We start from the raw sequence: 26,052 nt of genomic DNA on the forward strand, positions 1-26,052 counted from the left end.
GCACTACTGACAAAACACAAATGTACGCATATGTCACCGTTTGTCCGTTATAATGCAGGCAAATAATGTTGAAACACGTGCGCTGTGTTTGGCAGAGTGATGGATGGTATGATGGAGGCGTGTATGAAGGGAGGCATCGAGGCGTGTTACTCCTCCGTCTCCTGTGCCTGCGCTCTCCTCGGGGCACTGGACGAACTGTCACAAGGCCGCGGCATTCAGCCAGAACAGGTATGCTGCTCTGACAACCCGATGCCAAAACTGCAAACACCCAACAAACCCTCAGAATGGAGGAAGTTCATGTTGGAGTGAGTTTAAAACCTTACTGTGGCACATCATTGATTCAGAAGTTAAATTCAAGACAGACAATACGATACTGCCCTCTTGTGGGCGAAACAAACATGTAATAATAACTATTTACTACTATAACGGATAGAATGGTCGTCATGGTGTTCCAAGGTTCGTATATCGGGATAGCTCCACCTGGTGGATATTTGCTATTAATACAGGTCCGATTGAATTTTGGTAAGAGTTTTTAGTTCTTTAGAATAATGATTCTGTCATTTGGAGCATCTGTATGTATTCAGGATCAACCTCCCATTCTTACCAGCTCTTCCTTGACCCAAACCTGGTATCTCCATCAAATGTCAATAAGATCTGTCCATAAGTCTTAAAGACGTAAACAAATCAGAGGTTCACCTTCATGTGGTGTCACAGTGTTTACTCTGATAACAGCAAAACAAACAAAAGCATTTGAACCAGTTCTACATTTAAAGCCTGTAGTCCATTCCGGAACTGATTGGTTGTGGATTTCAGGCTCGCTTGCTCCTCAGGCGACTGGATGACCTGAAAGATGGGTTTGAGTCGACACGCGAGTCCATGGAGATTAACGAAGCAGATTTCCGGTGGCAGAGACACATCTTATCCTCTGAGCATGCTCCCTGGGATCCCAGCTCCTCCTCCTCCAACATGGCAGTCACAGACCACAGCCCTGACATAAGCATCAGCATCACCACAGAAACAGGCCAAACCACACTGGAACTGGAGGCAGAGGAGCTTGGCCTTGCTTCAGGACACACCACGGTTGAAGGATGCACTGAGGATGATGCACCCCTATCCTCCCCTGCCTCCTGCGCGGACCCGGATGGGAACAAACGCAAGACGAGCCTGGAGCCAGATCCTTGTAGCCAACAGGGTGACAGAGATCGAGTTGGGGAAATCGGAGGAGGGGGGAAAGCGAGAGGCGCAGCCCCGGAGAGGGCGGGCATAGTCCCTCCAGATGTGGTCCAACGGAGCCACGCCCTTGTCTACCCAGACATCACTAACTTTTTGTCAGTGGAGTCCAGGACTAGGTCGCACCATGGAGCAGGGTCACGGTACAGCGAGAGCAACTTCAGGTAAGAGTTTGACTTCATTAAGGTTCATGTAGACATAATATAACTCCATTATATGGTTCAAAATGACATGTCTCACATTTTTTAGCAAGACAACATAAAAGTACTCATGATTGTAACTGTCTCCGCACACATCAATAATTAGTGATCGCCGATGTATTTTATTCCTCTCATTCTGAGCGTTAGCAGGCGCATTGCTGGAAAACGTCTCACTCGGCAATTCTTTGCATTTTTTGGTGTGTGACGTACATTTTAGAATGAGCAGCAACATCCCAATGACTGACAGACAGAGGGAAACAAACCTGCTGCGTCCGAAAACCAAACTTCTGAGCTGCCGTTCGAAAGTGATGGCTCGGATTTATAGACAGATGGGTTTTGGAACCTAAAGTGTGATGACGCGCTGTTTGTGTGGATGCTGGTTTACTGAAGCTGTCTACATGGACGTGGAACAGCTCCATCACGCTGTTTTTACAGACTGCTTGGACATGGAGATGGATTTGTTAGATTGGAAAAAGTAACATCACACTTATGTCAACTTTGTAATTAATCTGTGCCTCAGTTCTTAACATTAACAGCTTTATTCCATTGAAGCGCACGCTGGGATACTTCTAATAGTTACGTCACCTGTCGGAAACACCCGAGTACTCACAAGTACTTTGTTTACAAAAGTGTCCGTAGCCGTATTGTTTTTACTCGTTTTATTTTTAGTTCACGTTTCACTCATTAAATGTTTGAGTTACAGTGCTACAAGAAACTACGTGAACCCGCAAGCTTTTGCCTGCTTTTCTTTTTCTTTTATTAGATCATATAAAAAGTGAGATTCAAACTTTGTTATATACCCAACCAACACACTTTGGCAAAAAGTATTTGCTAAAAAAGTTGCAACTTTATTACATAAATTTATAGACTCCAGTAAATGTTGCAACATTGTTACCAAATACTTCGCCGTTGTTTTGTCACTTTTTAGTAACAATGACATTAGAAAGTGACGTTGCCACATCGTCATTCTGTCGACTCTTTAACAGTCCACAGGCCAAGCAGGTTAACACATACGTTCCAGCCACAGTGTGCCACGACATACACAAACATGTATGGCAACCATCCAGGATGGTAGCTCACATTTGACGACTCGCTAATGGACTATATGTGTGCATGGACGAAACACATGAGGGAAGCCACCAAAGAACCCACGACAAGTCTGAAGGAGATACAGACTTCAGACTACCATATTTTTCAAAGGATGTCTGGCTTTTTTTTTTTTTTTTTTTTTGCACAGGTGCAACTTTACTGTACTTTATTCAGTATTATATGCAGTAACTTTGCTGATTTCTTCCAACTTGTATCTTTTATGGTAAAAACATTTGAAAACTGCAGAAGTTATGCTTTGATGGATTTAAATGCTGAGTCTGTGTTTTGTCCCACTAGTATGGAAGAGCAGGACTTATCGCGGACAGAGTTTGACTCCTGTGACCAGTACTCCATGGCTGCGGAGAAAGACTCCGGCCGCTCCGACGTGTCTGAGATCGGCTCTGATAACGTCTCCCTGGCCGATGAGGAGCAGCAGACGCCTCGGGACTGTCTGGGACATCGCTCTCTGCGGACCGCTGCTCTGTCGCTCAAGCTGCTCCGCAACCAGGAGGCCGACCAGCAGAGCGCCAGGCTGTTCTTCCAGGCGCTGGCAGTGCTCCTGCCTCGACTGCTGGGGCTGGCTACTGCTGCAGAGGTGGACCTGTCCTTGCAGAACTTCTCATCCACTTTCTGCTCTGGATTACAGGCTGGTGAGACCAGTTAATCTGAGGTGTTTTAGACAGTCGATCCCTGCAGGGGACGTCTCTGGAGGATAATCTGTGCTGGGGGTGATCGTGGATCAGTCCAGGAGTCTCACCGTTTGTCCAACCAGTTTTTCAGTGAAAAACTGTTGGCGTTTATTTATTTATTTTTTTATTTTAAATTGTTATTTCCTACAGCCTGTGAACACACCATTCACTCGTGTTCTGATTGGCTAGTTTTTACTGGACTAAAATGTGAAACCATAGCTCTGGATGTTTACTGAGGGCGGAGCAGCTTATTGTTTTATCAGGAAGCTCCGCCCACAGAAAGGTATTATTAAAATAATAAAACCTGCATTTTATTAAACCACTTCATTCACTCACATTTTCATTTTTTGTGGTCATTTATCATCTTTTCTTTCTCGCTCTCATCTCACCTCCTTTATGAAATTTAAATCGTCTAATTTTACGTCATCCCTCCTTTCTTCACTTTTTTCTTGGTTTTCATCTTTCACTTTGCCTCCTGCCATGGCTTTTCTCACTCCCTTCTTTCTCTCTCTCGTTCTCTCGTTCTTTGGTGCTGCCTGCCCTCTGTCTTTGGTCTATGTTGGACTTTGTCTTCAGAGGTCGATCAGTCCTTGTTTTTCTCTCATCCGGACCAGCGGTCGGATCAAGGAATTCTGTGTCCACAATTCATTCAAAGTACTTCTTCTCCTTCAGTTCCTGTTGGATTTTGATTCCAATGCTTTTTGTTTGCTTCATTTGACCACTAATCGCAATTCTTCCTCCATGTAGAATTTTCAAATTTCTAACTTTGTGGAAATATAGACTTTTGATGGTGAAAACAATGAAATTCACCAACAATAGGCCATGTTCCCAAATTGCATAGTTGGTAAGGAGAAAAAAAATTCACCAAAATAAAACCGCATTCAAGAAAATTTGCACATTTCATATCAGTCATATTAGTCCATGGACCAAGGAAGTTTTCGGTACCACTTAAGGGAAGCAAACAACGTGTACGATCCAGCTTCGGTGTACTCCGACCTCTACTAAATGTATAGTGACCATCTGTAGACAGGTGGGGGTCAAAATTTAAAAATGCTCCAGTCATATTGAACATTTTACCACCTGATTTGTCTGTTCATAGAGATTCTGAAAAGGTATAGTTTGGACTGTCTATGACTGAATCTTACAGGGTAAAAACAGCAAAAATGGTGACCAAGGTTTGTATGGGGTCAAAAGTTAAAGTTGCTCCAGTTTGGGTAAAAAGTGATGCAAATTATTGGTTGAGTTTATCAGGTTTTAAAAAGAAGTAGTTTGCACCATCTGTCATGCTTATTTATCAAGTTACAGGGTAAAATATGTCAGATTCCAATGGACGTTGACCTTCTTTGACCTGTACATTCAACATGGTCTAAACTATTCCATTTCTTAATCCTATTAGCAAAACCAGTCATTTTCATCATTTTTTTACTAAAATTGGTGCAACTTTAACTTTTCGCCCCGTATAAATTGAATTTGACCTTTGTCAAAATCTTTGTTATTTTTACCCCATAACTCCAGAACATTCAGTCATAAATTGTCCAAATTATACTTTTTGGAATCTTTATGATCAGACAAATGATGTGGTATATTTTTCAATATGATTGGAGCATTTTTAAATTTTGACCCCTACCTGGTTACAAGTACCACCTTGGATGGCCACAATACCTTTTTGTTTAGGTCACAGATTATAACTATCATTCAGTCCCCTTAAGTCTGTCAAAAGGATTACATTTGTTAATCCTGTTAGCTCAATCAATAATTTATGTCATCACTTTCTTCTGCAGCATGTTGTCGGTAAACCCTTCTCTCTGGTTGAGGCTGTGGTTTTGTTCTTCTCCCCGTGCAGGTGGGATCCACTCTCCTGGTTTCGAGGCCGGGGACACTCTGAGCTGTCAGTCTCTGATGAATGCAGACGGTCTCTACCTGGTGTCTTATTACGCTTTGCTGCTCAACCTCAAACTCTGCTGCTGTGATTACTATCGACGGCGATCACTCGTCCCCGTCCTCAGCCTGGTGAGCACCATGCAGGAACAGTGATCCTGACTCACAGCTCTCACTCCATAAAACTAGAGTGTTCATGCAGAACAGGACTGGATTTAGAGGAAAAATTCCTCAAATTAAAGCTTAATGTGTCCACTTAAAACATCAGTTAGTACTGATGACTGACAGAAAGAAGGTCATGGGATCGCTTCCCCCTGGTCCTTTCTGTGTGGAGTTTGCATGTTCTTCCCGTGACCACTGACTACCCGTGGTTGGATTGTGTAACTGGGATGGTTTCATGCAGAGGACACATTTTGCTGTATATATTATTCAATGTACTACAATGACAATAAAGTTTGCTTCCTTCTTTCTCCTTCTTCTTCTTCCTCCTTTCTTCTTTCCCATTTCTTCTTCCTTTTCTTCTTTTTCTTTTCCTTCTTTTTCTTCTTTTTTCCTCTTCCTTTTTTTCTTTCTTTCTTTGTCTTCCTTCTTTTTGTTTTCTCCTTCTTCCTTCTTTCTCCTTCATCATCATCATCAGGTCAGGTATGTCACAAAGTAGTGGTACTGCACCCTCCACACTGTGGTACCACCCTGGGTTCTGATTGGACAGTTCACCAGTCTGTCCCCACCTCCAAAAATGACCTCAGCCAGGTGATAGGGGGCGTGTCCTCTCATCCTCAGTAGGGGGATGGATCATGCTGAGAGAAACACACCACATGATCAGTGTTGTAGCTGAAGTATTTGGACAGTGGCACAGTTTTTTGTTGTTTTTTTGTTTTTTTTATCTTTCTTCATTTTACCTCTTTACACCGCAGTCGAGTCAATGGGTGACAAAATATTGCATTAACCGACACATTGATGTGTGCTTTTATTGTTTTTCCTGCAGAAGGAGTTTGTGCGTCTGATCCAGAGCAGCGGGGTTCTGGTGGTTCTCTCTCAGGCCTGGATTGAGGAGCTCTACCACCAGGTCTTAGAGCGCAACCTGCTGGCCGAGGCTGGATACTGGGGCTCGCCGGAGGAACACACACTGCCTCTGATCACCGTGCTCACAGGTGCAAACACACACACACACACGCACACACACAGAGGAGTGTGTTTGCTTGTGTTTGACTGGTTTCTGCACTGGCAGCGTTCACATGATCAAATCAAGTGAAAAGAAACGGGTTTCTATTGAAGAATGTTCACGTATCAAAGACAAATGAGAAGTCGATCTGACTTTCATCTGATGTCTGACTGCTTTGAGGACAGTTACAGCTGATTTAACTCAGTTACAAAAGTCTAAAAAAACTGCTCTGGCAAATAAGGAGATTCAGGTCACACTAATGTGAACATGGCTGTAATATAACTGAAAATCACACCCTATGACAATTATCATATTTTGCATGACAGAATTTCCCCATTCTGGCGGTATCGCCGTCCTGTGACAGTGGCTCATGTGGGCCTTGTTATGAATAAATAAGGTGTGAATGGGTGGAAAATGAGGGGCTGCTGCTGGAGCACTTTGTGTTTAAGGTGGAAGACCAGCAGCCATCCTGTCCTTATTACCACTGCACATGTGCCATTGAGCAAGGCACGTTATCTTAAAGCTTTTGTTAATTAATTTTCTTCTTCTTTCGTCTCTTTGCTTTCCCTCACAGACATCGATGGTCTGGGCAGCAGTGCGATTGGAGGTCAGATGATTCGGAGAGCGTCCAGTCAGTCACCACTCAGCTGTGACAGGGCGAGCAGCGATACCATCTTGGCAGGTCAGAGCATCACTAAAACCACCTCAGGCAATCAATCGATTGATCCCTTTGATTCTTTATTAGCTCATTAGTTTTCATTCTTACACAGTTACCGCCAGGTGTTTGACTGATTTGACGACTGACTCTTTGATTTTTTGATTTTTTTTTAACACCAATAACCATCAACAAACAGAAACCTGCTGTATGTTGGTTGTCCAAGCTAAGCATTACCATGGCAACCATTAACTCATTTCCATGCTAATTAGGCCGTGGGGTCAATGAGTGTAATTAAACAACTGGTTGCTCTGCTAAGTGATGTTAAAGTGTTTTTTCCTTTAGTTGCAAAACTGAAATGAAAAATGAAACTTTCAGCCTGCGTCTGAGCATAATCGATCACATCGTGTGATCAATAACAGCTCAGTTTCAGAACTGTCCTGCTGTCTGGCTCCCAGGCTAAAAGGCAAACAAAAAATCAGAGAAACTAAAATGAGTAAAAGATGTCTGAGTGAGCTTTAATGGAAATTTAATGTATCATATTTGTGTTTTCTGACATATAGACAATAATAGTACAGCAGCTAACTGTAAGAATCGTTCAGATCCGGTTACAAGCACCAAAATTTGACTGTGTATACCTTTTGGTACATATTGCAGAAAAATAACATGAGCCATTTGAATTTTCACTAGGGGGCCAAGTAGGGGTCAACTGAAGAACTGCATAGGGGTAAAAAAAAAATTGTTCCAATCATATTGAAAGCTATACCACATTATGTGTCTGATCATAAAGATTCCAAAAGGTATAGTTTGGACTATCTGTGACTGCATGTTGTGGAGTTATGGGGTAAAAACAGCAAGAATGGTGACAAAGGTCAGTTTCAGTTTGTACAGGGGTCAAAAGTTAAAGTTGCTCCAGTTTTGGTAAAACATGGTGCAAATTATTGGTTGAACTAATAGGATTAACAAATGGAATAGTTCTGACTGTGTTGAATGTTTGGTCTCCAAAGTAAAGGTCAAACAGTATTGGCGTCTATTGGATTCTATGACATGTGACATATGTTACCCCATAACATAACTGAGCATGACACATGGTGCAAACTATTCCTTTTTAAAATCCTACTAACTCAACCAATAATTTGCAACATGTTTTACCATAATTGGAGCAACTTTAACTTTGGTGCTTGTAACCGGATTTGAAGGATTTCTCTGCAAATACTCTGTTATCTGTTGCACTATAATAAGGTAATTCTTTAATAGTCCCACAATGGGGAAATTTAGGATAATCAATATGTAATCAGTAAGTTGCAGCACTCATGAGGAAGCATTCTGTTGTGATCACAGAGGGGTTTTGGCTTTCGAACCAGAGGGCAAAAAGAAAAACAGCAGGAGAGGAAGGATGCAGAAACAAAGGAAAAAATTTGTCAGGCAGCATCTGTGCTCATCCTCATCACCATGGAAACCAGCAATACTGTTCAGCATCACCATGGTAATCATCTGACTCACCACAGATTTGTGTTCGACGTGTCAGAATGTGCATGAGGAATTTGTTTAGTTGAAATTATGTCCAAATAGTAAAATCTAAAATCTCAGCACAGCTGCAGTGACGTACATTACAAAAGAATAATCATCTGGATCCTGATTGATTTGATGATAAAAATAATGATGATAATAATGATGATGACAGCAATAATGATAATGATAGTAATGATGACAATAATAAGTAGAATGGCAGTAATGATGATGATGATAATGATAATTCATTCATTTTCAAAAGCTTTGCTGAGTCACGGTCTAATAATGATAAGTAGTAACAATTATGATTTTGATGATTATGATGATAACAATAATGGCGATGGTAAAAATAATAATAATGAAGATGATAATGAGGGCGATGATGATAATGACAGTGCTGGCGATGATGATAATGACAATCACATTGATGATAATAATGACAATGATAATGATGGCAATGATAATGACAGTCACGTTGATAATGATAATGATGGCAATGATAATGACAGTCACGTTGATGATGATAATGATAATGATGCCAATGATAATGACAGTCATGTTGATGATGATAATGACAATGATAATGATGCCAATGATAATGATTATTCAAAACCTTATAAGTAAGAAGAAGAATTTTAAATTCTATTCTAGAATTAACAGGAAGCCAATGAAGAGAGGCCAATATGGGTGAAATATGCTCTCTCCTTCTAGTCCCCGTCAGTACTCTAGCTGCAGCATTTTGAATTAACTGAAGGCTTTTCAGGGAACTTTTAGGACAACCTGATAATAATGAATTACAATAGTCCAGCCTAGAGGAAATAAATGCATGAATTAGTTTTTCAGCATCACTCTGAGACAAGACCTTTCTCATTTTAGAGATATTGCGCAAATGCAAAAAAGCAGTCCTACATATTTGCAGGAAGCAGGAAAGTAGAGGTCATCCATGTTTTGATGTCTGAAAGACATTCCTGCAGTTTAACTAATTGGTGTGTGTCCTCTGGCTTCATGGATAGATAACGCTGGGTATAATCTGCGTAACAATGAAAATTTAAGCAATGCTGTCTAATAATACTGCCTAAGGGAAACATGTATAAAGTGAATAAAATTGTTCCTAGCACAGAACCTTGTGGAACTCCATAATTAACCTTAGTCTGTGAAGAAGATTCCCCATTTACATGAACAAATTGTAATCTATTAGATAAATATGATTCAAACCACCGCAGCGCAGTGCCTTTAATACCTATGGCATGCTCCAATCTCTGTAATAAAATTTTATAGTCAACAGTATCAAAAGCAGCACTGAGGTCTAACAGAACAAGCACAGAGATGAGTCCAGTGTCTGAGGCCATAAGATCATTTGTAACCTTCACTAATGCTGTTTCTGTACTATGATGAATTCTAAAACCTGACTGAAACTCTTCAAATAGACCATTCCTCTGCAGATGATCAGTTAGCTGTTTTACAACTACCCTTTCAAGAATTTTTGAGAGAAAAGGAAGGTTGGAGATTGGCCTATAATTGGCTAAGATAGCTGGGTCAAGTGATGGCTTTTTAAGTAATGGTTTAATTACTGCCACCTTAAACGCCTGTGGTACATAGCCAACTAATAAAGATAGAGTGATCATATTTAAGATCGAAGAATTAATTAATGGTAGGGCTTCCTTGAGCAGCCTGGTAGGAATGGGGTCTAATAGACATGTTGATGGTTTGGAGGAAGTGACTAATGAAAATAACTCAGACAGAACAATCGGAGAGAAAGAGTCTAACCAAATAAGTGAAGATCTTCTAAATTAGTGAGACGCCATTTCCTCTCCAACTTACGGGTTATCTGCTTTAAGCTGCGAGTTTGTGAGTTATACCACGGAGTCAGGCACTTCTGATTTAAGAGCTACAGCATCCGAAGTTGTCCTCAATGAGGATGTAAAACTATTGACGAGATACTCTCTCACTTACAGAGTTTAGGTAGCTACTCTGCACTGTGTTGGTATATGGCATTAGAGAACATAAAGAAGGAATCATATCCTTAAACCTAGTTACAGCGCTTTCTGAAAGACTTCTAGTGTAATGAAACTTATTCCCCACTGCTGGGTAGTCCATCAGAGTAAATGTAAATGTTATTAAGAAATGATCAGACAGAAGGGGGTTTTCAGGGAATACTGTTAATTCTTCAATTTCCATACCATAAGTCAGAACAAGATCTAAGGTATGATTAAAGTGGTGGGTGGACTCATTTACATTTTGAGCAAAGCCAATTGAGTCTAATAATAGATTAAATGCAGTGTTGAGGCTGTCATTCTCAGCATCTGTGTGGATGTTAAAATCGTCCACTATAATTATCTTATCTGAGCTAAGCACTAAGTCAGACAAAAGGTCCGAAAATTCACAGAGAAACTCACAGTAACGACCAGGTGGACGATAGATAACAACAAATAAAACTGGTTTTTGGGACTTCCAATTTGGATGGACAAGACTAAGAGTCACACACATCATGTGTTGTTCTACACATCATTTTCATAAAAAATAGTAAATATTTTGTGGTCAAGTTTTTTTAAGCATCTGTGACAGCATCAATCAATCAATCAACTTGTTTCTTATATAGCGCCAAATCACAACAAACAGTTGCCCCAAGGCGCTCCACATTGCAAGGCAAGGCCATACAATAATTATGAAAAACCCCAACGGTCAAAACGACCCCCTATGAGCAAGCACTTGGCCACAGTGGGAAGGAAAAACTCCCTTTTAACAGGAAGAAACCTCCAGCAGAACCAGGCTCAGGGAGGGGCAGTCTTCTGCTGAGACTGGTTGGGGCTGAGGGAAAGAACCAGGAAAAAGAGATCGATCACTAATGATTAAATGCAGAGTGATGCATACGGAGCAAAAAGAGAAAGAAACAGTGCATCATGGGAACCCCCCACAGTCTACGTCTAAAGCAACATAACCAAGGGATGGTCCAGGGTCACCCGATCCAGCCCTAACTATAAGCCTTAGCGAAAAGGAAAGTTTTAAGCCTAATCTTAAAAGTAGAGAGGGTATCTGTCTCCCTGATCTGAATTGGGAGCTGGTTCCACAGGAGAGGAGCCTGAAAGCTGAAGGCTCTGCCTCCCATTCTACTCTTACAAACCCTAGGAACTACAAGTAAGCTCGCAGTCTGAGAGCGAAGTGCTCTAATGGGGTAATATGGTACTACGAGGTCCCTAAGATAAGATGGGACCTGATTATTCAAAACCTTATAAGTAAGAAGAAGAATTTTAAATTCTATTCTAGCATTAACAGGAAGCCAATGAAGGGAGGCCAACACGGGTGAGATATGCTCTCTCCTTCTAGTCCCCGTCAGTACTCTAGCTGCAGCATTCTGAACCAACTGAAGGCTTTTTAGGGAACTTTTAGGACAACCTGATAATAATGAATTACAATAGTCCAGCCTAGAGGAAATAAATGCATGAATTAGTTTTTCAGCATCACTCTGAGACAAGACCTTTCTGATTTTAGAGATATTGCGTAAATGCAAAAAGGCAGTCCTACATATTTGTTTAATATGCGCTTTGAATGACATATCCTGATCAAAAATAACTCCAAGATTTCTCACAGTATTACCAGAGATCAGGGAAATGCCATCCAGAGTAACGATCTGGTTAGACACCATGAGACAGCATGAGAATGAATACAGTAAAGACTATGACAATCTGACATTTGACCCCGGTGACCTTGACTGTAAGTGTGTGCTACATTTGGTTTCCAAACTGGGTTGAAAATTAGATTCCTTGACCAAAATGAATCCTTTAAGAGTCATTTCATAGTCACCTTTGAATCGTCAGTCGAGTTTGATAAAAATCAGCAAAATGACTCGGCGATGAGTTGTCTAACAAACGGCACACAAGCAGATGTGACCTTTGCTCTAATCACTGACTTTTGAGAAACTTGCCTTTGCTGAGTAATTCCAGAACCCCCAAATTTGACCTTTTAATCCAATGACCTTGACACCAATGATTGACCTTTAGCAAATTTGATCTCAGCTGAGCAATCTCAGAATCCACCTCCATACGTGTGCTGAGTTTTTTGGACATGGGGGGGGGGTCAGAATTTTGACCTTTGACGTCAGTTACCTTGTCTTTTGACAAACGCTTTAACTGCAATTCTGGGGTCAACCTTCATCTGCAGGCCACGTTTGGTGGAAATCAGCCACCACACCTGGGAGGAGGAGGGGGACAAACGGACGAATAATGGTCTGCTTTGACCTTTGATCCCAGCGATTTTGACCTTTGCCAAATCAACCCTATGAACAGTTCGGGGAAATTCTAGGAGCCGTCGGAGGAACAAACAAACAGGCAGACAAACGTTGGAGTTGTGATGAGTTCTGATCAGGGGGCTAGATTTGGGTCTGGCTGGTCTTGGAGATCACGGTGACCAACTGTTTTCCTGGTTTCTGCTCATCCCTCTCGTTGGCGCTCCTAGTGATTGTGTGGAAATGCGTGTGTTGCAGGAGCTGTGTTCTCACGCTTCATCCTCACTGGCATTTGGAAGAACCTGATTGACGTGCTGTCCATGCCGCTGACGGGCCGCATGGCGGGCAGCTCCAAGGGCCTGGCCTTCATCCTGGGGGCAGAGGGGGTCAAAGAGCAGAGCCAGAGAGAGAGAGACACCATCTGTCTGAGCCTAGGAGGTCTACGCAAAGCCGCCGCACTCAGCTGTGCACTGGGTGAGCCGCACAGGTCACACAGAGGTCAGACACTGAACCGAAATATTCAGAATCAGAGACCAGTTGGATTGAACCTGTGTGACGGTTTCAGGACATCTTGATTTACATGTCGTGATTTGATGTGAAACGTATTGGTGATGCATGAGGTCAGAGGCTATTGACAGAAACAGACAGCAAAAAGATCAGTAACTTGTCAGGCCAGCAACTGAGACTTTTTACTGTAGTGTCAAAGGTCATATACACGAAAAAATAATTAGATTAAGTCTTAAGTCTTTTGAATCGTTTCAGTTATTATTGTAATTCAATTAAATTAAATTGTAATTCAACACATGCTTCTTAACCTTTACCTGCCTTAAGTGCAGCACATCTGGTGTTGAGCAGCCATTAGGAGTTCTAACTGTATGTCTGTTATTTATTTTTCTGGTGTTTATGTGTCTTCAGGTGTGGCTGCAAACTGTGCATCTGCTTTAGCTCAAATGGCTGCAGCGTCATGTGTGCAGGAGGAGAAGGAGGTGGGAGACACCGGAGACGCCATCACACAAGGTGCCGACAAACTAACCAGGCGTATTAACATGCCACATGAAGTCTTTATTTCATGGTGCCAGAAGAAACAGGAAAGACGAATATTGGCATTAACACCTGCTTGCATGTTCTTGTTTGTGTGTTTGTGCTTGCCTTTCCCCTGTTTGCATGCCCCTGTTTGTGTGTGTTTGTGCTTGCCTTTCCCCTGTTTGCGTGCCCCGTTTGTGTGTTTGTACTTGCCTTTCCCTTGTTTGCATGCCCCTATTTGTGTGCCTGTTTGTGTGTTTGTGCTTGCCTTTCCCCTGTTTGTGTGCCCGTTTGTGTGTTTGTGCTTGCCTTTCCCCTGTTTGCATGCCCCTGTTTGTGTGTTTGTGCTTGCCTTTCCCTTGTTTGCGTGCCCCTGTTTGTGTGCTGTTTGTGCTTGCCTTTCCCTTGTTTGCGTGCCCGTTTGTGTGTTTGTACTTGCCTTTCCCCTGTTTGTGTGCCTGTTTGTGTTTGTGTTTGTACTTGCCGTTCCCCTGTTTGTGTGCCCGTTTGTGTGTTTGTGCTTGCCGTTCCCCTGTTTGCGTGCCCGTTTGTGTGTTTGTGCTTGCCTTTCCCCTGTTTGCGTGCCCGTTTGTGTGTTTGTGCTTGCCTTTCCCCTGTTTGCGTGCCCGTTTGTGTGTTTGTGCTTGCCTTTCCCCTGTTTGCATGCCCCTGTTTGTGTGCCCGTTTGTGTGTTTGTGCTTGCCTTTCCCTTGTTTGCGTGCCCGTTTGTGTGTTTGTACTTGCCGTTCCCCTGTTTGTGTGCCCGTTTGTGTGTTTGTGCTTGCCTTTCCCCTGTTTGCATGCCCCTGTTTGTGTGCCCGTTTGTGTGTTTGTACTTGCCGTTCCCCTGTTTGTGTGCCCGTTTGTGTGTTTGTGCTTGCCTTTCCCCTGTTTGCATGCCCGTTTGTGTGCCGTTTGTGTGTTTGTACTTGCCGTTCCCCTGTTTGTGTGCCCGTTTGTGTGTTTGTGCTTGCCTTTCCCTTGTTTGCGTGCCCGTTTGTGTGTTTGTACTTGCCTTTCCCCTGTTTGTGTGCCTGTTTGTGTTTGTGCTTGCGCTTGCCTTTCCCCTGTTTGTGTGCCCGTTTGTGTGTTTGTGCTTGCCTTTCCCCTGTTTGCATGCCCCTGTTTGTGTGCCCGTTTGTGTGTTTGTACTTGCCGTTCCCCTGTTTGTGTGCCCGTTTGTGTGTTTGTGCTTGCCGTTCCCCTGTTTGCGTGCCCGTTTGTGTGTTTGTGCTTGCCTTTCCCCTGTTTGCGTGCCCCTGTTTGTGTGCCCATTTGTGTTTGTGCTTGCCTTTCCCTTGTTTGCGTGCCCCTGTTTGTGTGTTTGTGCTTGCCTTTCCCCTGTTTGCATGCCCCTGTTTGTGTGCCCGTTTGTGTGTTTGTGCTTGCCGTTCCCCTGTTTGCGTGCCCGTTTGTGTGTTTGTGCTTGCCTTTCCCCTGTTTGCGTGCCCCTGTTTGTGTGCCCATTTGTGTGTTTGTGCTTGCCTTTCCCTTGTTTGCGTGCCCGTTTGTGTGTTTGTGCTTGCCTTTCCCGTTTGTGTGGCCTTGTGCAGTGAAGCAGCGTGTTGAGCAGCGTCTGGAACAGATGAGCCGTCCTAAGGGCGTGCGTCTCCACACGGCCCACGTCCTCTGCATGGACGCCATCCTCAACGTGGGACTCGAGATGGGCAGCCACAACCATGACTGCTGGCCGCACGTTTTCAGGTACACACTTGTTCCAACGGACATGAAGACGCAGTCCACTCACAGTCCTGGATACATTTCAAGCGGTGATGATGTCTAAAGTACATGTCTACTGTTGCTATGGTGACTAAAGTACTTTTACAACTTGTAACAAATTCCAAACTTCTTCATGGGGTGAGAAAATGTTTTGTGCCTCAGTTTTAAAATGTTGTTAATTGTTGAACATCTCAAGAACAACCACCTCCGCCTCCTGAAGACAAAGACGACACTGACTCAGTTTCCCCTCTGACGCGCTGAACCTTGAGCAGTTTTTGGTCAGGGTTTTTTTTTTTTTTTTTTTTTTTTTTGCTCACTGTGGGCTCGTTTTTCACTGCACCTGCAAGTCCTGCACCTCCACAGAAACAGCACAGTGAGACCTAGAACTCAAAAATGGTTTTGTACAAAATAACACATTTATAAACCATAAATCGTAACGTAAGAAAAAAAGTTGAAGTTAAATTTCTTTGATAGTTCATTTTTGGGAAAATAAAGAAATGAAAAAACATGGACTCTGTTTACACAACATAAAAATGCCCACAACTGTTTTCGGTAAGAGGCTGTGCAGTGACATGTATGTTTCTTTTTGTGTTCTGCTCTTCCTGTTAACACTTTATATATTATTTATATTTATTTATATATTGTTATTTTTCTACATAGTCTCCCTGTAACTCCACACACTTCTTCCAGCGGTGCTTGAGTGCTTCGATTCCCTTGGCATAGAAGCTTTCATCTTGAGAGTCAAAATAGTCCTCAACGGCAGCCATCACCTCATCATTGCTCCGATAGCGCTTCCCAGCCAAGTTTTTTTTTTTCAGGTTTGGGAACAGATGAAAGTCCGAGGGTGCCAAGTCAGGGGAGTATGGTGGGTGATCTACCAGTTCGAATCCACACTCGTGGATAGTGGCCATGGCCACTGTTGACTTGTGAGCTGGGGCATTGTCTTGATGGAACAGCACCACTTTCGTCAGCTTTCCTGGTTGCTTATTTTTGATAGCCTCGCGTAACTGTCTCAGTAGGTTAGAATAGTACTGTCCATTTATGGTTTGTCCCTTTTCAAGATAGTCCACGAACACAATGCCCTTGGTATCCCAGAAAACTGAAACCATGACCTTCCCCGCAGACAAAACGACCTTGGCCTTCTTTGGAGGTGGTGACCTTGGGTGTTTCCACTGCATTGATTATTTTTTTTGTCTCTGGTTCAAAGTGGTGAACTCAACACTCATCCTGGGTAAGAAAACATTCCATGTAATTGGCTGGATCCTCTTCAAATTGCACCAAGTTTGCCTTCGACATGACTAGCCTGGTGTGTTTCTGATCAGGCGTCAGAAGACGTGGCACCCACCAAGCTGACACCTTTGACATTCCAAGTTCTTCATGCAGAATGTGTTCAATTCTCTCACGGGATATTCCCACAGCATCTGCTAGCTGATTAATCGTCGATCGTCTGTCGTCCATCACCATTTCATGAACAAGGTCAATGTTTTTCTGGGTTGTGGCAGTTGCAGGCCGCCCAGACCTTGGGTCGTCTTCAAGGCTCTCTCTGCCCCTCTTAAATTCAGATGCCCGCTTCTGCACTGTAGATACAGAGGGAGCTTCATCCCCTAATGTAGCAACCATATCCGCATGAATGTCCTTGGGCTTTAACCCCTTCTTATGCAGGTACTTAATCACACCGCAATGCCAGATTTTGTCCATTTTTGCCATTTCCCTCTACCACGAACTTTCAAACTTGGCTATGAACCACAAACTACCTCACAACCTGGAAGAAAATAACACAGTCATCAGAAGAGTTGAACTTAATGCATGCCAAGTTTTATTGAAATGGCATTTCTCATTCTTGGTGAGCCTTAGAACTTTTCAGCCTACCCTTATATATAAAACCTCCATCCTCTTCTTTCTGCTCCAGCCTGCAGTGAAGATTTGTGGAATTTTTGTCCTGTGACTGCTGCTCTCAGCCAACTCATTCATAGAGTCACAGTTCTGTTGTGATTTTTGTTTTTAATTTTATCAAGTCGTTTTTGGCAAAATGTTAAATGTGACCAGCAGAATAAAGTAATTTTGAAGGAATATCGCTAATTTAAGATGAGATTTAATTATTTTTCACTCTGATGTTCAGTTATTTGTATCTCTGCAGCTTAGGAGACAGATGAGGGTGGACACAGAGAGGATCCTGGAATAGGGTTTAGGAAAAAATACAGACGGGTAGAAGTGAGCAAACATTCAAGCATTACCTTTATCTATTTATTAACACCGTGACCTGCTGACTTCTTTTTCACCTGTGGAATATGAAGTTGAGAGGCCTTTTCAGGACACAGGGCCTGCAAAATGTCAGAGTCACAGCTGCAATTTTGGACTTTTTTTTGTTCTTTGATGAATCATACAAGTGTCTCGAAGTATCTTGTGATAATAAATCAGTGACGTATTGCTTTATCTCCAGTGTTGGCTGTGTTGTTCCTTCCTGTTTCACCTCCTTTCCCTCAGGGTGACGGAGTACATCAGCTCATTGGAACACACCCACTTTAGTGACTGCTCCTCCCAGTCGTCCTCGCTGACCACCTTCACACAGCAGAGCCAGCAGGCGGTCGCCATTGACCTGGGGCTGGAGCTGAGCTGCGAGCCCAGCCTGGAGGGTTCAGACCTGGGTCTAACGCAGCCGATCATCCAGCCTCTGACCATCCAGGAGCTGCTGACGGAGAGCAGCAGAGGAGGTCGAGGACTGGACCTGAAGAGCTGCAGCTTGATGACGGGGACCAGCGCCACCAAGGCTGTGTGCACGCTGTCGACACAGGCTGACAGGTAGGACTGTACTGTAAAACCTCCGCAACCATAGACGTATGTCTTTTATCAACAGTGGCTGAGGATTAGCTTCAGGTTTCAGTCCCTCTCCCATTAAAACGTCCAGACATTTTTACTGCTGGCACCTGCAGACAGATCTGGATCCTCTGGAGTCCAGTCGACAGCTTTCTTCCTCCAGACTTTTTTCCTGTATCTCCAAAGGCTGAGCTGTCTGATGTGTAAGCGATATCTTGATAAAGTCTTAATCTATCAAGATGAAACTTGCTAAGACCTCTGTTAGGTGTCTTGATTGAAATTTCCTCCATCAGGGGGTAGAGTTCCCAAACCTAATGTACACAACAACAACAAGAACAGCAACACAAGATCTTGATGGATTGTGATGCAAGTTACTATAGATGATACCTTGTGGAGACCTTGCACCAGTTCAGAGTTGGTTCAACTTATGGCCTTTGTTAGTCTTTAAAAACACTGGAGAAATATCTGAAAAGTTCACCCAATTTTTACACTGTTATGGTAGGTAACAAAGTCCAGCTTGAAATCAAGGATCTACATATGTGTGTGCACTTACTCCAGAACAGGAGGTAACTATGTCCAGTCTCCATGTAATGTGGCATTGCATCAGGAACGGTATTGGGCATATAGTTAGCAGAACGTGCCGTGATGACCCCAAGCAAAAAGAGAGATGCCAAAAGCAGACAATCGGTTCATTCCATAAAATTCCCTCTTTACAGTTTAGCATGCTGATATCTTGAGATTCTTCAATCATGTATTATCCAAAACCACATTTTCTATCTTTTTTAAAAGATCAGTCACTTATGTCACTGCAGCTGTTCCACAGTGACCACCAGATGGTAGCAGAAACAATTCAATTTATTTGTATAGAGCCAAATCACAATGCAGGTTGTCTTAAGGCGCTTCAGAGACACGTAGTAACTTTGGGACCATTTGTGACAAAATACATGTCAAGATAGTATCAGAATCAGGTTTCCTGGGAAATCATTAACCCAATATCCAGTTTCTTCACGAAGTCATCCAAAAGGCAAACAGCCTGGACACTGTCAAAGAAAAATCTTGGATTATGTTTTTATTTCTGATTAGATTACAGCAATCTGAGATTTATGATGTCCACCAAGGGTTGACGAGGACTCAAAATAACAGATGTGTTTGATATCATGACCTGGACTTTACCTGGATCCGGATTCCCAAACACAATGCAATAATTGCAGATTGATCCAGAACAGTCGGACTGATCATGATGTTGCAATCTGATATTTAATTCACCAGCTGAAACAAAATAGTGTCTTCCTGATCTTTGTATTACATCGTGATGTTGTATCCATGAAATAGTTTTGATGTAATCCTCAAAATCTGACAAACTGAAGCATACAAATTGAAATCCTGATGCAGGATCCGAATCACCTCCAAAATTCAGTGGAGTCTTCCATGGCCTAATGAAAATTATGTCAAAATCTGTGCAATAGTTTTGATGTAATCCTGCTAAGTAAATAAACGGCAATGATTTTATTACGTCCTTGGTGGACATAACAATCCTCAGCTGCCAATGATGCTTTTTGTTTTTTATTTCAGTACACGTTTGTACCTGACAACATGTAAAACCTCTAAACTAGCACTCCAGACTCCAACAGTGACACTTGAGATGGTGAAACATTTTTAAAACATTGGATTAGCTCTTAATAATGTCAATATTTTGCCTATTAAGTGTGTTTTTGAAAAGTCAAAGGATTTTAAGAACTAAAATATTTGAGAAAAGTAAAAATGTTTGATGGAAAATATGGACATTTTGTAAAAATTTCACATTTTCTTGCCCTTTAGAAACTGCTGGCTTTGAGGAAAAGTTGGAAAATGAGGAAAATACTTTGGAGCTGATCACATCTCAATTTTTTTTATAAAAGGATGAGCGTTTTTAAGATTTAAAAAAATATTTCTTGGATTTCTTGGAATTTGAGGACATTTTGATTTTTCTGAGTGTTGAGACGTGATTTCAGGTTGGAATTAGTTTTGGAATCCTGTCAGGTTTTGTCCATCGGGATGAATTATCCGTCCTGATGAGGGATGATCCATGGTCGTCTCCGTGGTTCATCTCTTACGTAAGCAGCTAGCTACCCTACCTTTATGAACGAATGAAAACAAAAATGTTCCCTCTGATGATGTGGAGCAGATTGACACATTTCCACGTTGACATTCGTGCCAAAACTCTAAATACAGCAGTGGACAGAGACGTCCTAAAGCCGCGGTTTAGAGGGCAGTGCTTTGGCACAGATTACCTGATTCCATCTGCTCAAAGTGATGTTACTCAGTAAAATCAGCTGGTGGAATGGCTGGTTGCAAAGAAAACCTGCACCCTCTCTGCCCTTACTGGAACAAGTTTGAGACCTTTGGTTTAGGAGGTATCACCCCTGTTATCAATTCTCTGCCTGGACCCAGGACGGTTCCATGGACTGGTGGATGTGGCACCAGCGCTTAGTCCAGACCCAATAACCTGTTATGTTAGGCAGGCTTAAGAAATGCATCAACAGGCCTGGAAGAATCTCTTCACTTTTTGAGGTTGACCTCGAGCCAGATGGGAATCCTCCATCATGTCTTTGTTCTTTCACACATGGATTTGGACGACTAATAGAAAAACTTGGGTTTGAGTCCAGGTCTGTGTCCTTGGACAAGACACCCTATAAAACCCAAATATAGAAAAACACAAAAAAAATATTCAGATGGTGATATTGGACGCCTTTGGGGCTGAAAATGAAATGTTTTCAAAATGTATATGTTTTTGTAAGTTTTTACAGACATGTTGTGTAAATGGGGAGCAGAATTTCCTGTATTTTGTGCTCATCGTCTGAACAATAATTTAATTTAATTAGCTTATAATGCACCAAATCACAGCAAAAGCCGTCTCAAGGCGCCTTACATAAAACAAGTCAACATAAAATTGAATAAATAATTAAAAATGAAAAAAATAAAAAATTCAAATACATAAATAAAATCAGAATACAACTAGAAGCACTCAGAAAGTGCAAACCTCCGCCAAGGCCATGGGGTCACTGACCCTAAAGAGATTCCCTCCTTGGCACAGTGATCTATTTCTTTTTGTCTCTTTCTCTAAAATTGTATATAATAATCATTAGATTATTAATATATAAACAAAAATAAATTTAAGAAATATTACAATTTGAAAACAAATGCACCCGAACGTGATGACAGCTGCAACTGCTTAATGCTAACTTTTAACATTGAAAATGCCATAGACATGCTAACACGTTAGCATCGGGATCCGGATCGTGACCACTACATTTTAATCACTTGTTCCTCTTGTCATTTCCAACCACTCCACAAAATTCCATCAAAATCTGTTCAAAACGTTTTCAGTTATCCTGCTGACAAACAAACAAACGCGACCAAAAACATAACCTCCTTGGTGGAGGTAATAATGCAATACAATACAGAACTAAGGATTCATTTGCAGGGTTTTTTTTGTCCCAGAACAGTATAACATGAAAAATGACCTCACTCATGTTGTTATGAATAGTCATTTATTCCAACAACAACAACTTTGACATTTATTTACAATGATAATCCCAGAAACAGTTCTTCAAGAGGCGAACATCACACTTGCTGCTTTGGGTATTAGTGTTCCCTTTACTGCAATATCTGCAGCATCCTCTCTTCACCTTCATTGTAACAGTGGGTCTTCCAGGGTCTTCTCAGTCCACCCAGCAGTAAATCGGTTCCAGCTTAGCCTGGGGAAGTAACCTGAGATGGGCAGGTGTCCCATCCAGGGGTCGTCATAGACTCTAATCCGCTGCCGCCAGTTGGTCTCGGGGCCTGTATCAGACTTACATACGACTTCTTCCTCTTTGTTGTGTCAGATCATTTGTGTATGTTTGAAACGCCATTGCAGCCTCTCTGCTGGGCTGTTGCACTTACTTGTTTGTTTGTTTGTTTGTTTGCAGGTTGTTTGAAGAAGCAGCCACCAAACTGAACCTGGTGGGGCTGGTTGGGTTTCTCCAGCAGCTGAGAAAAGCATCACAGTCTCAGCTGTTTGATTCCGTGACAGAGACAGGAGACTATTCGCTGGCCATGCCGGGTACATGCCGTGTGTTTGTGTCACTTCTGAGAAGGATTCTAGGAAAATGTAACAAACAAACAAACATAGTTCTATTTCATTCCGCATGGAATAATCCAGGTGCTCTGCACCGCCCTCTGGCGGTCATCCAGAATTCACAGAACCATTGTTAAATAAGTAACTCTCGTTAATCATGACCTATACTCAGGTTTTAAAGGTGGTAAACACTGACCTCTAGAGGCCATGTAAGAAAGTACTCCACAGTGTCTGGAAGAGAAAAATGTTTTTCCATGAAATATGTTGTGCATAATATTCATGACTGTGAGCAAACAACTTAATGTCACATACACAAACACAGAGAGATTAATAATATATATATAAAAAAGTATTTTCTGGAGTATAACTTACTTTTTTCCTAGTTTGGAAGGTCCTACAACTTGTACACACACACAAAAAAAATCACTTTAGTTATAACTATTTATATAAGGGTTTCCTAAGAACCAAAGTACTAAACGATACACAAAAATCTCAAAGCTGGAAAAAAACTTGGACTCATTTTTAGTCACATTGTGGGCCAGTAATTCACATTCATCTAATGATTTCTTTTTGTCCAAACCCTTGTCATATGTCATCCAGTAAGTTGTCCAACAAGTCTGTCCATTTTTTTTTTTTTGGAATTTAATAATACTTGTGTTAAGAAACTGCACAGGCTGTGGTGTGCACATGTGCGATACAGAGTTTCTGTCCATTGTAACACTCATCACCAGGGAAAGCTGTGTTACAAAGTGAGTTCCACATACAGGGGAAAAAAAAAACGTGTGACTTGTAGTCTAGAAAATGCACTAAATGATTATTATTTTTATAAATGTCCAACACATGGCCTCTTTGCAGCAGGTAATAAATTATACATTTAAATTTTTCTCAAAAGGTGATTAGCATATAAAACAAGAGACATTTGTTCATCTTTTTATTGTTGATATCCTTCAGTGCTGCATATTTATGAAAAAATGTGAACATAGAAACTGAAATCAGTGTTTTTCTGTGCAAGTGCAGGAGAAGCCAAGTCCACACTGGGGCGCCAGAGCACCCTGCACCTGTTCCGTCTCGGAGAATCCATGCTACGGATCATCAGAAATAAGAACCGACCTCTGCTGCACATTATGAGGGCCTGGAGTGTGGTGGCGCCGCACCTGGTGGAGGTCAGGAACTGCATGTCTGAAAAGAGAGTATCCTCTGTTCGTGTTTTTGTTTTTTGTTTTTTCTCTTTCTGACATTACAAAGCAGCTGGACAAAAGTATTCACCCTGTGAGGACTAACGTTAACATCACAGGAAATGTTTCTGCTCTCAGGCAGCGTGCCACAAAGAGCGTCACGTATCCCAGAGGGCTGTCTCCTTCATCCACGACGTTCTGACCGAGGTGTTGATGAGTTGGGCAGAGCTTCCGTACTTCCACTTTAACGAGGCGCTCTTTAGGCCATTTGAGCACATCATGCAGCTTGAGCTCTGCGATGAGGATGTACAGGATCAGGTAAAGTCAACATGGAGGCACATCGGTACTTAGTCATATGGTCTTTGTCTCTTCGTACCTGTAGAGATGTGCTGTGACATCATCAAGTTTATTGACAGTCTTTTGTTTCTGTCTTCTTTTTACTATTCTTTTGGTTATACTGCCTCCATGGAACTGTTCCAGCTGCCTAAAAACATGCTGTGATTCGGCCTCTTCTTAAAAAAACCTCATCTGGAGTCTTCTATTTTATCTATTTTTTTTTTCGACTTGTTTCCCACTTCTCCTTTCTGTCCAGGGTTTTAGAGAAAGTTGTTTTTCCCAGTTGCAGTCATTTTTAGAGAACAGTTCTCTCTTTGAAAAATTCTAATCTGGTTTCAAGTCCAGTCATAGTACTGCGCCCGCTCTGCTAAAGGTCCATAATGACATTGCTTTGTCTGTGGATGCTGAACGCCCTGTGTTACTGGTGTTGCCAAATCTCACGGCGGCCTTCGATACGTGTGGATCAATCAGTCATCTTATCCTGCCTGAAACAATATGTTCCCGTGTGTGGACCTGCAGTGAAGTGGTTTTTTTCTTACCTGACTGACCAAAGTTTTTCTGTCTTGATTGGTGATATGGCCTCCTTTAGTGCTTCTCTGTCTTGCGGGATACCACAAGGTTCTATTCTTGGCACTAAATCAAATCAAATCAATTTTATTTATATAGCACCAAATCACAACAATTAGTTGCCCCAAGCCGCTTTATTTTGTAAGGCAACAGCCATACAATAATTACAGAAAAACCCCAACAGTCAAAACGACCCCCTATGAGCAAGCACCTGGCGACAGTGGGAAGGAACAACTCCCTTTTAACAGGAAGAAACCTCCAGCAGAACCAGGCTCAGGGAGGGGCAGTCTTCTGCTGGGACTGGTTGGGGCTGAGGGGATAGAATCAGGAAAAAGACATGCAGTGGAAGAGAGCAGAGATCAATCACTAATGATTAAATGCAGAGTGGTGCATACAGAGCAAAAAGAGAAAGAAACAGTGCATCATGGGAACCCCCCAGCAGTCTAAGTCTATAGCAGCATAACTAAGGGATGGTTCAGGGTCACCCGATCCAGCCCTAACTATAAGCTTTAGCAAAAAGGAAAGTTTTAAGCCTAATCTTAAAAGTAGAGAGGGTGTCTGTCTCCCTGATCCGAATTGGGAGCTGGTTCCACAGGAGAGGAGCCTGAAAGCTGAAGGCTCTGCCTCCCATTCTACTCTTAAAAACCCTAGGAACTACAAGTAAGCCTGCAGTCTGAGAGCGAAGCGCTCTATTGGGGTGATATGGTACTAAGAGGTCCCTAAGATAAGATGGGACCTGATTATTCAAAACCTTATAAGTAAGAATTATGGAATTAACAGGGAACCAATGAAGAGAAGCCAATGTGGATGAGATATGCTCTCTCTTTCTAGTTCCTGTCAGTACTCTAGCTGCAGCATTTTGAATTAACTGAAGGCTTTTCAGGAAACTTTTAGGACAACCTGATAATAACGAATTACAATAGCTCAGCCTAGAAGAAATAAATGCATGAATTAGCTTTTCAGCATCACTCTGAGACAAGACCTTTCTCATTTTAGAGATATTGCGCAAATGCAAAAAAGCAGTCCTACATATTTGCTTAATATGTGCATTGAAGGACATAACCTGATCAAAAATGACTCCAAGATTTCTGACAGTATTACTGGAGGTCAGGGTAATGCCATCCAGAGTAAGGATCTGGTTAGACACCATGTTTAAGATTTGTGGGGCCAAATACAATAACTTCAGTTTTATCTGAATTTAAAAGCAGGAAATTAGAGGTCATCCATGTCTTGATGTCTGAAAGACATTTCTGCAGTTTAACTAATTGGTGTGTGTCCTCTGGCTTCATGGATAGATAAAGCTGGGTATCATCTGCGTAACAATGAAAATTTAAGCAATGCTGTCTAATAATACTGCCCAAGGGAAGCATGTATAAAGTGAATAAAATCGGTCCTAGCACAGAACCTTGTGGAACTCCATAATTAACCTTAGTCCATGAAGAAGACTCCCCATTTACATGAACAAATTGTAATCTGTTAGACAAATATGATTCAAACCACTGCAGCGCAGTGCCTTTAATACCTATGGCATGCTCTAATCTCTGTAATAAAATTTTATGGTCAACAGTATCAAAAGCAGCACTGAGGTCTAACAGAACAAGCACAGAGATGAGTCCACTGTCTGAGGCCATAAGAAGATAATTTGTAACCTTAACTAATGCTGTTTCTGTACTATGATGAAT

General features: G+C 42.0%; 1 protein-coding gene across 3 annotated transcripts in view; it reads left to right on the plus strand.

The window, feature by feature from the left end:
- arfgef3 (ARFGEF family member 3) overlaps nucleotides 1-26,052 on the plus strand; it is a 104,453-nt gene that overhangs the window by 51,099 nt on the left and 27,302 nt on the right. For 2 of the 3 annotated variants that reach the window (XM_034184639.1, XM_034184641.1), the window contains exons 13-25: nucleotides 96-228; nucleotides 814-1,394; nucleotides 2,817-3,169; nucleotides 5,052-5,218; nucleotides 6,072-6,237; nucleotides 6,823-6,930; nucleotides 12,896-13,111; nucleotides 13,553-13,654; nucleotides 15,214-15,364; nucleotides 17,864-18,178; nucleotides 22,144-22,277; nucleotides 23,310-23,455; nucleotides 23,606-23,785. In XM_034184639.1, the coding sequence (XP_034040530.1) occupies nucleotides 96-228; nucleotides 814-1,394; nucleotides 2,817-3,169; nucleotides 5,052-5,218; nucleotides 6,072-6,237; nucleotides 6,823-6,930; nucleotides 12,896-13,111; nucleotides 13,553-13,654; nucleotides 15,214-15,364; nucleotides 17,864-18,178; nucleotides 22,144-22,277; nucleotides 23,310-23,455; nucleotides 23,606-23,785 (2,752 nt within the window). Of the gene's footprint in view, nucleotides 1-95; nucleotides 229-813; nucleotides 1,395-2,816; nucleotides 3,170-5,051; nucleotides 5,219-6,071; nucleotides 6,238-6,822; nucleotides 6,931-12,895; nucleotides 13,112-13,552; nucleotides 13,655-15,213; nucleotides 15,365-17,856; nucleotides 18,179-22,143; nucleotides 22,278-23,309; nucleotides 23,456-23,605; nucleotides 23,786-26,052 lie in introns of all 3 variants that reach the window. The other variant, XM_034184640.1, reaches the window with a different exon arrangement.

The sequence above is a fragment of the Thalassophryne amazonica genome, chromosome 13, assembly GCF_902500255.1.
Source record: "Thalassophryne amazonica chromosome 13, fThaAma1.1, whole genome shotgun sequence".
NCBI lineage: Eukaryota > Metazoa > Chordata > Actinopteri > Batrachoidiformes > Batrachoididae > Thalassophryne > Thalassophryne amazonica.